Source organism: Meleagris gallopavo, chromosome 1 (genome assembly GCF_905368555.1).
Source record: "Meleagris gallopavo chromosome 1, MGAL_WU_HG_1.1, whole genome shotgun sequence".
Classification (NCBI taxonomy): domain Eukaryota; kingdom Metazoa; phylum Chordata; class Aves; order Galliformes; family Phasianidae; genus Meleagris; species Meleagris gallopavo.
Genome location: NC_139404.1, coordinates 95,033,856 through 95,048,897, shown reverse-complemented (window position 1 = coordinate 95,048,897; position 15,042 = coordinate 95,033,856). Strand labels below are relative to the sequence as shown.

The window sequence follows — 15,042 nt, the reverse complement described above, 5'->3', positions numbered from 1 at the left end:
TTATTATAAGTAATGCACCCAGAAGAATCAGTGCTATATGTTTTGCAGGCTTGCAGTGGACTAGGCAAAGGGTTAAGGAGACTGCCTCCTTGCAAATGTTCGTAGATTCAACATTTCCCATCTAGGAACGTGTTGAAGAAAAGCAGCCAAATTCTGCTCTTTAGAAGAACTCCAAACTGGGAGTCTGCAAGAGAGAGATAAATGCTGGCAGTGATTACAACAACAGGATTAAAATGTAGAATGCTTTCTACAGGTAAATCTTACTGTAGGTAATGCTAAAGAAGAGGGTCTGGTACCATTTAAAGTCAATAGGATGCATGACTAGAATCCTGGATTGAAAAGGGATTTTTTTTCCTTTAAATGTTTCCCATAGTTCATGTTTTTCCAATTTCTTTAAAAATGCCAGTGCTATTTATTTTGCACCTCTGACATATCTTATGGAGCTGCGGTATATTTTCCTTTAATGTTAAGAACCCAACTGAGAAAATGCATATTAGCTAACCTATCAACCTCTGCAGAATTTCAGTAGCATGCTACAATTGTGACTGCAATAGAAGCTGTTAAGCCAATTAAGTAACAGCAAAATAATAATTTGAATTAGTCTCCACTGTGGATCTCAAAGGACTTCAGAAACATTAGGAGCCACTCTGACTCATGCTGAACAGTAAGCAAATCCACTGAACATAACAGGATGACTTTTAAAACAAGATACTATTCAGTGTGATTAAAGGCATGTGGATAAGAATCTAACCAATTACTGCTAGGTCTATGTCAAGGAATGCAGAGAGTTTGCTTCAGCTGCAGTCCAACCTGGAAGGATGCGACACAGCTGTTGTCCAGGGGCCAAATCAGAACAGCAATTTTGAGCTAATATTTTGAGCTAAATACTTTTGGCTGATTTTGCAGAGAAGGAATTAGGTGGCTTTTACCCTCCCCAGATATACACAGGGCTCTTGTGAAAATAAGTGATTTAGAACAAAGGAGAAATATATGACCTGCCTATTCACTCAGCTTGTAGCTAAAAGGAATGTACATACAACAGTGGTGCGTAGTGAATGCGATGAAGTGTATCCACTGCAGAGGAGAACCTGCTGACCTCTTAGACTGGGAGACTGACTGAAGGTCCCATCTACAGAAAAGAAAGACTCTCCCCCACTGACTATGGTAGTCTATGGAACAATTTATGTCATGGACGTATTTCATACATTTTTAAGCAAAGAGAAAAAGAAGATGATTTTAAACCCACCCCAAATTCAAAATATAACATGTATAACAGGAACACTGCCTTATAATTTTGTAGCACAAACATGTTTTAAGGCAGCAAGCAAAGAAATTTAACTGATAATTCGCTTTGATTTTCTGTATTTTTTAAAAGAGGCAACTCCGAGGATACAGATTTAATGGAAAGACAACAGGAAACTATTTCACCAAATATAATCCCATTAGTTCCCTTACAACTCAGCACCCAGGCTCTGCAAATCATTTCTCCTCCATCAGAAGTGCCTTCGACATCACTAAATGGAGGAGGCCACACTACTTCATTGCAATGCAAAAAGAGAGAGCTCAGGTTGAACAAACTGACAGGAACATGCTACAAAATGGTGTTGCATCACACAGTATATGACAAAATGGTACACAAAAATGGAATAAAAGTGTCAGCTACAAAGCAAGTATAGACTACTTAGAGAATAACATAATGATACTTGTCATTAATGAAATTATTTAAAAAAACTTCCGAACAGCTGGGCTGGTTATGCCAGAAAAGGAGAAACAGTACCATGAACACATGCTGAGTAACAAAGAAGGGGGGAAAAGTGCAAATATATACCTGTTGGTGTGAAGGTAAAAGACGGGACTGAAAAATCAAAACAAAATACAAACTGGTTATTAAGCTGAAGAAAGAAAGGGAAACATACCACATTAGTATAAATCTAGCAGACAGCTGAACATAAAACAAATGCAAATAACTAACCCAGAAGTTCAGTCACACTGACACAGAAGTAGAACTAAGTTTGTGATTCAGAAGATTGTCTCCACAGGCACCAATGGAAAAAAGTTTGATACTCCACTGTGCTCCTGAAGGGAATGACTGTGGTTTTTCTTTCGACTACCCTTCAGTTTGGTATCTTCAGTTTTTCTGAAGATCTTACTACAAACAAAAACCCTACACTGCTAATCATTTTAGAATGCAGAATTACAAATTCTGAACAAAGCCTTATCAAGATCCCATTGAATTTTATCTGCAGCTCACCAAGTAAATGCTCATTAAGCTCAACTAACAGGTACACTTAGGCATTAAGTAAGAAAACAAACATATAAAGAAAGAAAGACAACTGCTGTTTTATGTATCTGATTCAAGAATTCCACCATCTCTTTTTTTTAAAAAAAGCCCTAAAACCTACTGCAGCAACTCATTTTTGTTTTCATAGAAGAAATTGCTAAACAGTTATTATCTACTTTAAGGATGTAATACCTCTCTACCTTTCAAGCCATGGCTTTAGGAGGGAAAGGTTAAGAATGGAACAATGACACTGCTTGACAATCTTCACTCTCACTGCCACTATAAATCCTCTTTGGATCAATAGGACCCTTAATCCAAATACAGAGAGATAGCATCTGCTTTTCCTATTAGCACATGCTCCCCCTCCTGTTGACAAGACAGTATAGTTTTTCTACCACTGATGGGTAAAAAAAGGCTAATATTGCCCTTTTTGATCTAATAAAAACAAAGACCGGTGTAAGAGGAATAATAAATTATTCACTAAAAGAAAATTTCAGATGGAATTTGATCAGCAAATCTGTCACAGAAAGAAAAGGTTCTAGCTAAGAGAACAACCACTTACTACAGTTTATGCAGTAACTCTGAGGTTCAGGGGTAGGCTCCAGAATGTCTAGTTTTTATAATTCAGGAATATTCTAGGTTTCCCCTGCTTTTTCCAAGCCAATTTATTTCCAGGAGTGTGATAGAGTGCAAAAAGAAGAACCTTTAAGCATTTTACCTAATCCAGGCTTGATTTATAGTACAGCTCTTTACTGTGAGAGTTTCACTGTATTTTCTTTGAGCTAGGCCTTTTCACACAGTCAACTGTAATTTAGCTACATTCAACAATATAGAACTGTTGTAACAAGCTTTCATTAAAACAGAAGGTGTATTTAAAAAAACAGTTATTCAAAAGAGAATCAAGTGTCTCAAAATTAACTTGCAATCATAAGGGCATGAAAAAAATCTAAAACTACTGACTCACTACTTGCCTGTAAGCTAAGTAATAAACCTAGATTTGTTTTTAAAGAAAGAGAGAACAGAGGAACAGAGGTTCAACTAAATGAATTTTTTACAGCAACCACACAAAAGAACAACTTAATTCACAGAGCTTCTAATAATAAACTCGTTTGAGTGTGTAACAGTACTAGTACAATATGCGTGTGTGGGAGTTTTAGCAGATGCCAGGCCTGAAGCTAAACATAAAAATAAACAAATAAATGCAAGACTGAAGAAAGTTTGCACTTGAAGTGATGACTTGATGCACTGCAGAGTGGCAAACTACTTTGCAATTTATATTTTCTTGAGGATTTTTTTTTTTCTTGAGGAATACTTGATAAGGGAGATGTATACCCTGGTTTTTGGCATGTGTTTTTATAAAAATCCACACCGAATTACACAAAAAGTATTTTTTAAAAAATATTGAACAACACAGCTGTTTTAAGCAACAGTTGATGCCATTAAAGTGACCGTTTTTTAGGACAAATTGTATGCCTTTTGCTTAATTGTAGGTACTGCTGAAAGCACAGTGATGTTAGTTTGATAGAACTGTAGAAAGGCAGTATGGCAGCATGCTATTAGTAAAACAAAACAGAGCAGGCCAATGCAGCAGAGTGTTGAAGTATGTCTTATCTAAGAAAATCTAGAAGAACAAAATTAAATTTGTCCCTGATCTCTGTGGTTACAACTCCAATAAAACCATTTGGTCTAAAGGCTACCCAGAGTATTGATATTTTAAAAGCCTGGAGGGCACCTGAACACTGCATCACCCCAAAACAGTTTTCAGGTTCCCATTCACTCAGTTGCTAATTTTAACACTGCTTCTTTTTCATAGCAATACACTACTACTGTTAAAAACATCGTGTTATATTTGCCTATCTGTCTCATCCATCATTCATTCAGTTTGAAGTGACTAAAAAATGCAGTCAGATGACACCTTCATCCACTGAGATATGTGCACCTTTGCAGCCTAGGTCTATTTTTTGATGGCCAAATATTGAACCAAAATCTGACTATTCTTTCAAAAGCAGGATCTTCCATTTTCTAATTAATTCCAGAATTTATGGTTTTCACTCCGTAAGTGCCTACAAAGTATTGGTTTGAGATGTAATGAAGTGTATCATACAAAATTCAGCTTTACCTTCAGGGCTTAATCAAAAGATTATTGTATCAGGAGAGATTTTTTTATTCCAGAAGATCTTTCAGGTAGATATTCTACTTTTGTTTGTCATGGAATATAGTGTAAAGCACTGCTTGCCCAACAATCTGACATAAAAGGTATTGATAACATGAAAACTAAGAGTGCTTTAAAGTTAGTCCCACTGCCATCCTTGTAACTGAACGCAGATGCAAGATTTGATAGCCCCAGAATTCAGTCCCAGACAAGGGTCCCTCGAGAGCATTTATGAAAGAGTCTTGGAAAGTATTATGTACTGTTGTGCTTTCACAAACAGCCCTTTCACCACATTCCCAGGAATATAAGGAAATTCAAGTACACACACCAGAAGCATCACTGTAATTGACACCACTGTTAGTATTCATAGCAGTAAGCAAAAGACTGAATGAGAGGGGCAATAAGCAACCAACCAATTGCTTTCTTTTCATATGGTTCAGAAACTTGGGTAGTAAGGACATACGGGAAGCTCATAGACCTAAATCCATCTTGTACTTTCCTCATTTGTACAACTAACTTTACGAAAAGCTAATCTAGATATTTTTCTAAATGATCATACTTGACTCATAAGTCAAGTTAAAGTCAAGCCAACACATTGCATAAATAATAGTGCTTTCTACATAAGATGCTGATTCAAACTTCCTGAAAATACTGGCCTAATTTGATAACTCCTGCATAAAATCTTAAAAGAGCAAGAGATTGATGATGAATTGCCAATAAAGAGGCATTCAGCAACTTGGAGATTAAAACATAGTATGGCACCTTTTCTGATACCAGCGTAAGTACTAGTGAGTCCATTTCGCTTCTTCCTGTGGCGATACAACCAGATGCTGAAGACCATGAGGATAATCCAACAGGCTGCACCAATTCCAGCAATAAAGGCAGGCTGTTTTACTACGTCAGAGATCTGCTGGGCTAAACTGACTTGATCTTCTGAAGATACAGGATTTCCATGCGAATCTGAAAAAAAGGACATACAAATCTCTAGTTAATCTGAATGAGCAACTGTAAGAGGCTACACGAAAAGAACTGACAGAACTGTATCCAGTTCTTCAAGGCAACATGCTTAAGATTGCTCATCAAAATCTCTTTTTATAGGTCTAGGCAGAAATATCTGTTTTCCATATATAACCCATTTTTTCAACTCTACTGGCTTTTGTTTGTAGTGATTGCTAAAATCACACCAGTGGATTGGTTTTTTTTTCACTTTAGCAAACAAAAACAGTTTCAGAAAATTCAAGAAGTTAGAAAAAAACATAGAAGAAAGCTCAAATACAGAACAAGCTTAGCTTAGTGTGTTCTTAGGGCTCTGTGAAAATGCAGAAGTCAGCTACACATATATACATTCTCATAACAGAAAGTCACAAAAGAAAGACAAATTCAAAGGACATTCACTTGATGCTGATGTTGAGGGATACATTTTAATTTAGCAGTTCCTGACAGATGACTTAAATATCATATTACACAGTCCATGTACTCTTTTGCAGGCTCCCACTTTGACTTCAATTAAAAAAGACTGAATATATTTAAGAGTTCATAAAGAAGTAAAAGTACAAAATAACCAGTTCTGCTCACTTAACACCGGCGAAAAAGCTCAAAGATGACTAAAAAGGAGTTCTGAATTGTTAATAACAGTCAAGTAGTCTTATTGTTACTGGACATGCTGCCTTCTTCAAATACTGTTTACCCCTAAAATTCCCAAATTAAAATAATGAATATGTATTTTTTCCACATTTTTTTTTCCCCTGTAGTGAAAGCACAACCAATGATCAGTCTTTTGTTCTTTTTCTGCATTATACTTTTGCAAGAACCTTCTAGGAACATTAGTAAAAATATTCAGTTACTGAAAAATGCTAACTGAAATGAAGCAACTCAAAGATAAAATACTGTCTTCCTGATTTCTTAACCACTACAGTGAGTTCTTACTGGAAATTTCATTACTGCACAGGGTGAGGGCAAGAATTTGAAACCTTCAGTCAGTCAGAGCGGATATTGCTTTACACATTCCAAGCTTAGTCTTTGAAATACCCATTTTTATTCTTGTGTAAATTCAACAAGATTTTATTCAACAAGGTTTTTGTTTGTTTGTTTGTTTTAAACAATGGATAGTGACATCATATACTGAAATAGAGATTAGTGTTTTCAGGTGAAAGATATTGTTATGAGTAATACTAATAGAAACTACATATGATACGAAGACCTGTTCACTTAAAAACCATCACGTTTTCTCTAAGGACTAACAAGTGAATAGATTATATTACTGTGACCCATCTTGTATTGTTCCAAAATAAGCCTAAACAAAGTAACAATACAAAACAATATAACTATATAATTAACAAAAGAGCAATATAAAAAGGATATGGAATGAAAACAAAACCAAAACCTCCTCTGGAAAAGGATATCTTCATGAATGGGAAATGATTAAATTAATAACAACCTTTTTCCAGTGAAGAATTTCACATTTCATTTTCTGTGATACATCTGTTTGGCCAAGGAATCATCACTGCCTTTGACTACTACCTTATTGGAAATTTTATTTCATATTTCCAGTCCCTTTATCTTCTGTGATCCTAAGCATACTGGCTAGTCTGAAAGTTTACCAAGCAGACTCACTCTTTTCTTACTAATACACTCTTTGTGTCTGCTGGGTTTATAGATTTCATGCCGATTTGTGCAAGGTTAAGATGGGTTGCATCAGATTTTATGGAGACAGCCAAGTGAAGTTCCATGCAAGTGGCCAGATGGGCTTAAACATATAAAGTATACTGTGACTAATGAATTAAAACTGTCATTCTGTTTCTCATCTTTTGTCTCTTTGCAGCTGAGGCCATATTAAGATATGAAAACTTGCATCACCAGTCTGTTTGCAAAATGAGTGACCCTACTATTTCTGTATCTTTAAAAAGCTACTCCAACTTGTACTTCTTAATGGAATAGAAAAAAATATTTCCAGACAGCTTCTGTCCCTGAATACATTTAGAAAACTGATACATGTTTTTCTCTAATCCTTTAAATATATATATTTAAAACAATAAATCCAGAAAATAATCAAAAACTTAAAAGCTAAATGAGGATGTTTTTAAAACATATCAATAGTACAACCATACAGAAGGACAGTAACTTTATACACAAACATTTTGCATTGCTCAGTGAATGCATATCTGAAGATTACAAAATACTGAAGAATCTCTTTGAACACTCATTGTTCTAGTTTTTAATTAAGAATCATTCCACGGTATTATTTTACTAGCTATTGCAAGCATAATAACAACATAATAATATATTTGCTGTTAAGAAACAAGGCTTACACTACACAGTATACATGTAGACTGCAAGTGACTTTAAACTGAATTAACTGGTATATATTTACATACATAGTGACAAGAAAAATGAGCATGTGTATGTGTATATTCATACATGCAACGCAGTAGAAATGAAGAATGAAGGGCTTTCAAAAGGCCACATTTAATCCATGTACCACTCTTATGATTTAAAAATAGAAAGCAAGCTAAATATACAGCAAGGAAAAGAAGAGCTAGTAACCTGCCATTACTAATAATTTCCATATACAATGTTTTGGAAGCCTTTCTTTGAGAAGGGCAACTTCACTCTTTGCCACAGTCAGACAGTGAGATCAGTCTGGAAAAAACCTCTTGAATGAATACTTTTTCTTCATCCTAAAAAATTTCTGGAAGCTTTGACTGATATACAAACAGTTCATAATCTACATTCCTGTTCCTGCTTGCACTCCTCAGGGAAACATGCCAAAATAATAAGCAAACATAAAGATTGTAAGGCAAAGTGCATCTTACTGTCAGAGCAACAGCCACAGCTTATAACGTACTTTAGAAGGCCTCAGAGTTGTTGGAGCAGGCTGATCCCAAAACTGCCTGAAACCAGCATATTATCACACTGACTCATCCTCTTTTCTTCTACCTCGAGATAAGAACCTCACAGAGCATGTTGATTTGGCTATTGCTCACAGGCTCTCTGATTCTGACTATGCCAAAGCTCCAGTTTGACTTCAATGAAAACTCATTACAATTCATGTCACATAGAACTGTGAATTTTAATTCTGTATGTAAAATATTCATGTAAATAATGTAAAAATCAATGTTTAAGTTGTCAAATGCTGAGAAGATTACTAATATAGAATTAAGATTGGAATGGCAAAGATTTAAAAAGACAGGAAATTCCAGGTTCATTGGTGTGCAGGTAACTTCAATTTCGCCCTATATGTGTAGAACATATAGTACAGTGCATGCCAATATGTCTGTCTCATTTAGTATACAAAGTGCACAAACGGGAAATAGGAAGATATCATTTTTGTGGGCATTGGTAATTTGGGCAACTCAAAACCAGCAAAACACTTAGAATCTGCAATATGATGTCTGATGTTTCCTCAAATACATGTGTGGTGCAATATGAAAATTATACAAAATATTTCTAAAATTGGAGAAATATCATTTTTGCAAATCAGTCCTGTAGCACACAGCTTGTGAGGAGTCAACCAAAAGTTGTTTTGGAAGGACTGGCTCTGTGAGGAAAAAAAATCTCCTTTTACCAATGGGGATATCAACAGAACCCACCATGCAACTATCACTTCAGAACTACTTGAAGGGCTGACAGAATAACATCTCTAAACAAAACAATTAGAATAATGATTAAATGAAACTTTTGCTGATACTGGATAGTTGTTGAATAATGTACTCAATATTTATAAAAATTCTACAGACATCTCAATAAATAATTGCATCACATATATTAATAGGGATTATGCATTTATGACTCATATTAACTGGTGTGAGGTCTATCAGAAGTGGCACCCTGTGCAAAATATGTAGCTGGATATTTCCTTTTTGTGACTTACTTGAAAACGAGCATGTGTTATATTGCTGAACTATTAGAGAATCACAGAATCACAGAATGCTTTGGGTTGGAAAGGACCCTGTAGATCATCTAGTTCCACCATGACAGCATAAGCAAGGTAGCCACTGTCATAGGTGGTATCACATTACTGGACAAGTATAAGGCTGAGATCAGTTTGATGTGAAAATTCTCATCTTTCTGTATAGGGCAATTTTGTAATCCATGTGACAATAAAAATATTCTATCAAATTTTTTCAGTATGAACTTTTTTTCTCCACAGAGAAACATGAGGATTTACAGTGAGCTGTGGATATGAAGTACGCTTTTTTTTTTTTTTTTCCTTAGTGGCAAAGCTCTTTCTTTTTTGTTATGTAAAATATCAAATTTCCAAACAAACAAAAAATGATTTTCCAAGCCTTGGAAATCCACAGAAAGCTGCAAAAGGCCATTCAAAAAACTCTAAGAAAGATTTAATGGCAACCAAGGAGGGTGTTTTAAGAAGACACATGATTTCTCAGCTGACTTCATGATTTTAAACATCAGAATATGATTTTTGAATAACAAGAGAGTATATTGTTGGCTTGCCTCAGGAGGCACTCAAGTCTCTGGCAGTGCAGCTCATTGAACTGCTTCACATCAGTAGAGACACAGAAAATGTAAGAGCTCTGCGCTTACAATTTGTTCCTCTCTTTGTATCAGGTAAAGTGAGTGCACAAGGTCACTTATCGCAGCTCAGCTGATGCATGATATTGTGATTCCACACCTCAGCTCTCAGAGAATCCAATTTCTCCTGTCCTCCCCTCTTGTTATGGAAGGAGGACTGTGAGAGGCGGTTTCCTCCTTTCACACACCTGCCTGAAATCTGCCCAGCTATCACTCACAGTCACAAACTGGTGAGCAACCTGCATAGTGCACGGCCTCAAAAATGAGTTTGGCGTGCAAGAGAGTAGGTTACAGTGGGGAAAAAAAGTCTCACATTAAATCTCTTATTCAGCCATTCCAAAGCCAGCCACAATTCAGACTCATGTTTCATAGAATCATAGAATCATAGAATGGCCTGGGTTGAAAAGAACCTCAAAGATCATCTAGTTTCAACCCCCCCTGCTATGTTCAGGGTTGCCAACCACTAGACCAGGCTGCCCAGAGCCACATCCAGCCTGGTCTTGAATGCCTCCAGAGATGGGGCATCCACAACCTCCCTGGGCAACCTGTTCCAGCGTGACATCACTCTCTGAGTGAAAAACTTCCTCCTAATATCTAGCCTAAACCTCCCCTGTCATAGTTTAAAACCATTCCTCCTTGTCCTATTACTACCCACCCTCATAAACAGTCTTTCCCCATCCTTTTTATATGCTCCCTTCAAGTATTGGAAGGCCACAATGCGCTTTTCTGCACACTGATCTCATCGTTCCAAAACAAAACAAAAAAAAGTGTACTAATTCAGATATCAGAAAAGACTTCCTGAAGGAGTAGTTGGGATCAATGAAAAAATGTAGGAACTTAAAGGCAAACATGCAGTTTTTCAGAGCATGTTGGTATAGGGAGTCAGGACTCTTTCAAACCTTCTAAAAGGAGCTTCTTTGGCCCTCTTTCCTCCCTCTCTCTGGCTTCACTTCCCTCTCACTGTAACCATATAATTTATTGCTGGTGAAAGGTGCCAACTGATGACATCAACAAATTAATTTTCTATCTTCAGAAGAGCTACTAGAAAACTGCAGTGTCTGCTCCACGCCCCTGCTGGGACTGCATCCAACAGCTCAGAATGCAAGTCTTTGCGGGAATTGTAAGAGAACTTGTATTCCCTTTCCACAATGTAGTGTTAAGTAAACTGGAGCCATTCACATGCCTTGAGGATTTTAGCTTGCTCTATATCAAATAAAGAATATTCCTCTTAAGTTTAAGTACTAATTTTCAGCAGCTCCTGCAGTTATCTAAAGGACTGCAGAACTGTCTAGGTAGTCCTTTGTATTGTTTTCAGTGACATGGATCTCCCAAAGTCTCTTCTTTCCAGATCTTTGTCATGAAACTGTAACAATCAAATTATGGCATTTTTCCACAGAATATGTAGTTTTGGCTATGCCACTTAGAAGCAAGCAATAAAAAATATGAAACCAAACCCCAGCCACTTAGAAATATATGTTTTTTAGCAGACTAAAGGCTCACTTCTGCATTTGAACAGCCTCTGAGAAAGGTGATTGCCTCATGATTTCTAACACGGTACCAGTAAAGGCCAGCATCAGAAAAGTCGGCAAAAAACTTACCCTGACAGAACATCATTTATTTCTTTTTCCATTTACCAAAACTCCAAAGTGGTTAAATTGCATTATACAGTTCACCTTCATTTAACATTTACTTATCATCAGAGAAAAGGAAAAAAAAAAAATGTGGCCATAAGGAGTTTGGCTTTGAAATTCTAGTCTACCTTTTAATTTACACTCATTAATCTTAAATTTTCTAAATCTAAGCTGTATAGAACAAACTTAAATTTGAATGGAAAACTGGCTGTAGAGAAGCACAATCTAGCAAATAACCATGACTTTTTTTGGACATATTAATGGAATATTACATAAACCATGTGCAATTTTTTCTTAAAATCTCTATTAATCATATCCCTGTGTAAGCCAAACAAATTAAAGATAATAGTTGGGGAAGTATATATAGGTCACTCCGAAAGCAATGCCTCCTATTTATTTCCACAGAAACTACAACAGCTAAAAGAGCACAATAACACTATTTGGTAGAGCAATTTCTCAGCTACAAAACACTATTTTTTGACACAGTCAGCACCATTAGCAATGCATTTTCACCAGCAATAAAGAAGAGCTTGCGTGCTGCATTCGCAAAAATCTGCACCAGCAGAGGTGACACACCACTCACTGCCTCATTGTGCTCACATTCACTCTTTGGTCTCCAAAAACATTCAGCAAGCATCTCTGAATGTCAGTAGGTGCCATTTTTTTCCACATGGAAGGAAGGACTCAGTGACACACCTTTGTCTCATCTAAGCTTTCATGTCAGATGCCATTTTGTCAGACTGCTCCTCTGCTACCTTCTGTCACATGGCCACAAAATATAAAGGAATATTGGTGGGAAGATTCAACCTCTAATGCCATATCACCAACATCCACCTCTGATGTTGTGGGCCAACATCATAAAGCAGCAGGCATTACTATCAAAGCAGTGCTGGTACATGTAATTTTAGAGCAAATATATTACTTGTTCAGTCCTGTTTTCACACGCAATATTTATGTGCTTTTTTTTTTTTTAAGTAAAAAGTCAAGTAACAGGGAAGGTCTACTAATGATACAAATATAGAAATGAAGTCCAGAACAAAAGATGGGTTTTTTTTTATGATTATATATAGACTATATGCTGTAATAATAAGGTAGTCTGGTACTATCTTATCAGGTTGGTAAAGCAGCATGTGACTATACCTAAAATTACTTTAAATCCTCTTCAGTGAATTAAAGGAAAGAAGCCTTTCTCTCAGATATACCCAAAAGCAATGTCCTTGACGTGCATTTATGACAGAAGAATGTTTAGTATAAATTAAGTTAGGAAGATCAAGATAATTGTAAATCACCTGGTACCTATTATTCCTCTACCGGGGAGCAGACATGGCTGATATTTATTTTTTCTAATGCTAGCAAGCTCTTGTTTTTTTGCATCAATATTCTGATCAAGACAAATCACCTCTCTGAACTAAAGTGAGCCAACTTTTAAGGATTCATATGATTCCACATATTTTATTTTACACCATTATTAAGCTTGAAATTAAGCTCTGAAAAAATCAGCAACCAAGAAACAATGCTGAATTTGAAGAATCAAACATTTACACTGATATACTCCTATCTTTAGAATGCAGTTTCAAGACACGTTTAAAACAAGAAACGCCATATCCTGCCATTGCAGAGATCAGGTAACATTATCTATTTCCTTTGACCTGAAAGTATTTCTGATGCCATAAAGGACAAAAGCAAACAAACAAAAATAACTGAAACCAACAGACAGGATTACCAGCAGGCTTACCTAACTGGATAAACTGGGGATCACTTTTCACTCCAGGTCCTGCTCCAGTACTTGCTGCCACTTCCACGCTGTATCGAATACCTGGTACTAGGGAAGGGATGACAACAGAAAAGGTGGAACCATCTACTGTCTTGTTTATATGGTATCGACTTTCATTGCCAAGGCACCAAACCTGCAGGGAAGTAAGTGTATTGTATGTATAAAAATTAAAAATTAAACAGTGCAGGATCATTAGAAGGAAGGTTGACACATTTCCTTCTGCTGGATAAGATTTAAAATCTGTCACTATTTTAAAATCTGAAGTCATGGTTCACAGTCCTGGAAATTCTGAATACTGGAAAGCTATTTCTTGTTTGAAAGAACAGCTCCAAATGCTAATATTATTTGATGAGTTCATCCCAATTCATTCAATCCATGATAACACTGCTAATAAAGCTAAAAGCATTAATAACAGGGAACAAGTAAGAGAAATCCCTTAACCAAAAATCATTCATGTAAACAACAAAGTAAGAGCATTCAGATAAATGAGTTTGCAATTCTCTTGTTAAGGAATCATTCATCAAGCAAGGCTTTATTCACTCAAGTGCTTTTCTTCATGACATCAGAGGAGAACAGATACCATGCTGGAATAAAAAGGTTATCTTTTTAAAGAACAAATGGCAGCGAGAGATGAGAATTAGTAATATACTATCTTCTTCTGAGAGACAATGGGATCATGTCAAATCTCATTTTTTGATCAAAACTAGAACACAAATCTAAAAATTTTTATTTTCCATTTTAGAAATCCATTACTATATTCAGTCATATTAAATGACTGGGAAACTGCAGTATTTGTGTGGCAAATGCTTTTAAGGGAATGGCTGAATGCTCAACTGCTATCAAAAGTAACATAGCAGCTAATTTAGGCCTCCTAAGAAAATGATGATTTCTATTCCTTCTGTTTTGCTCCACACTGAATTTTTTTTTTTAGTTAAATTCAGTACTTTATTTGTAGAAAAGCAAGTTTTCCTGGGAATGTCAGCATTTCTGAACCTGTGCTGACTGTACACAGGAGAGAAGATCGTGCTTTTGACATATGGAGCTTTTAAAAGATTTACTACCCAGATAGCTGTTCTTAATCCCTTGTGCAATTCTGCTGTTGTGGAGATTGTCAGGTGAGTGAGCTAGAGTTTCACTTGAAGAACAATTGCTAGGGCGCTTTCCATAGAGTCCTTTTTGCCTGGATACTGTAAACTTTCTTTATTTCACCATCAGGACACTCTAAGACCCTTTTTCATTCTCCGGATGCCTTTTTTGAAAAAAGGCTAGTGGGACACTGTGGGGATCTGAAATGCATTTTAAGCCCCTTTGAAATAGAATCCCAACACGGCACATACAGAACTGCTTCTGTAAAGCGGGTCAGAGCACAGAAAGAGAACAGAAGAGACTCTTTTTATATTCAGATATCAAATACAGATTATTTCAGTCAGAAGGAGGTGTAACTATTAATAACATTGTTCTTAAATTCTGATGGATGGTCTAAGAAAATGCTATTATTTAAATAAGAACTTGATAAAGTGAAGAACAAAAAATTTAACTCTGCATTTTGACGAGTCATTTTCACAGAAATTGCTACAATACTACACTTCCACAATAGTATATGTAAATAACAAAAATAATATATGATGTACTTGCAACTATGCACTAATTACTTGTAAAAGTGTTTTGTTCT

General features: G+C 36.1%; 1 protein-coding gene across 5 annotated transcripts in view; it reads right to left on the bottom strand.

The window, feature by feature from the left end:
- ROBO1 (roundabout guidance receptor 1) overlaps positions 1-15,042 on the bottom strand; it is a 693,687-nt gene that overhangs the window by 32,141 nt on the left and 646,504 nt on the right. For 4 of the 5 annotated variants that reach the window (XM_085241045.1, XM_085241026.1, XM_085241033.1 and 1 more), the window contains 3 exons: positions 13,332-13,503; positions 5,196-5,393; positions 1,829-1,855 (listed from right to left, as the gene is read on the bottom strand). In XM_085241045.1, coding sequence (XP_085097171.1) covers positions 1,829-1,855; positions 5,196-5,393; positions 13,332-13,503 — 397 coding nt within the window. The remainder of the gene's footprint in view (positions 1-1,828; positions 1,856-5,195; positions 5,394-13,331; positions 13,504-15,042) is intronic. The other variant, XM_085241036.1, reaches the window with a different exon arrangement.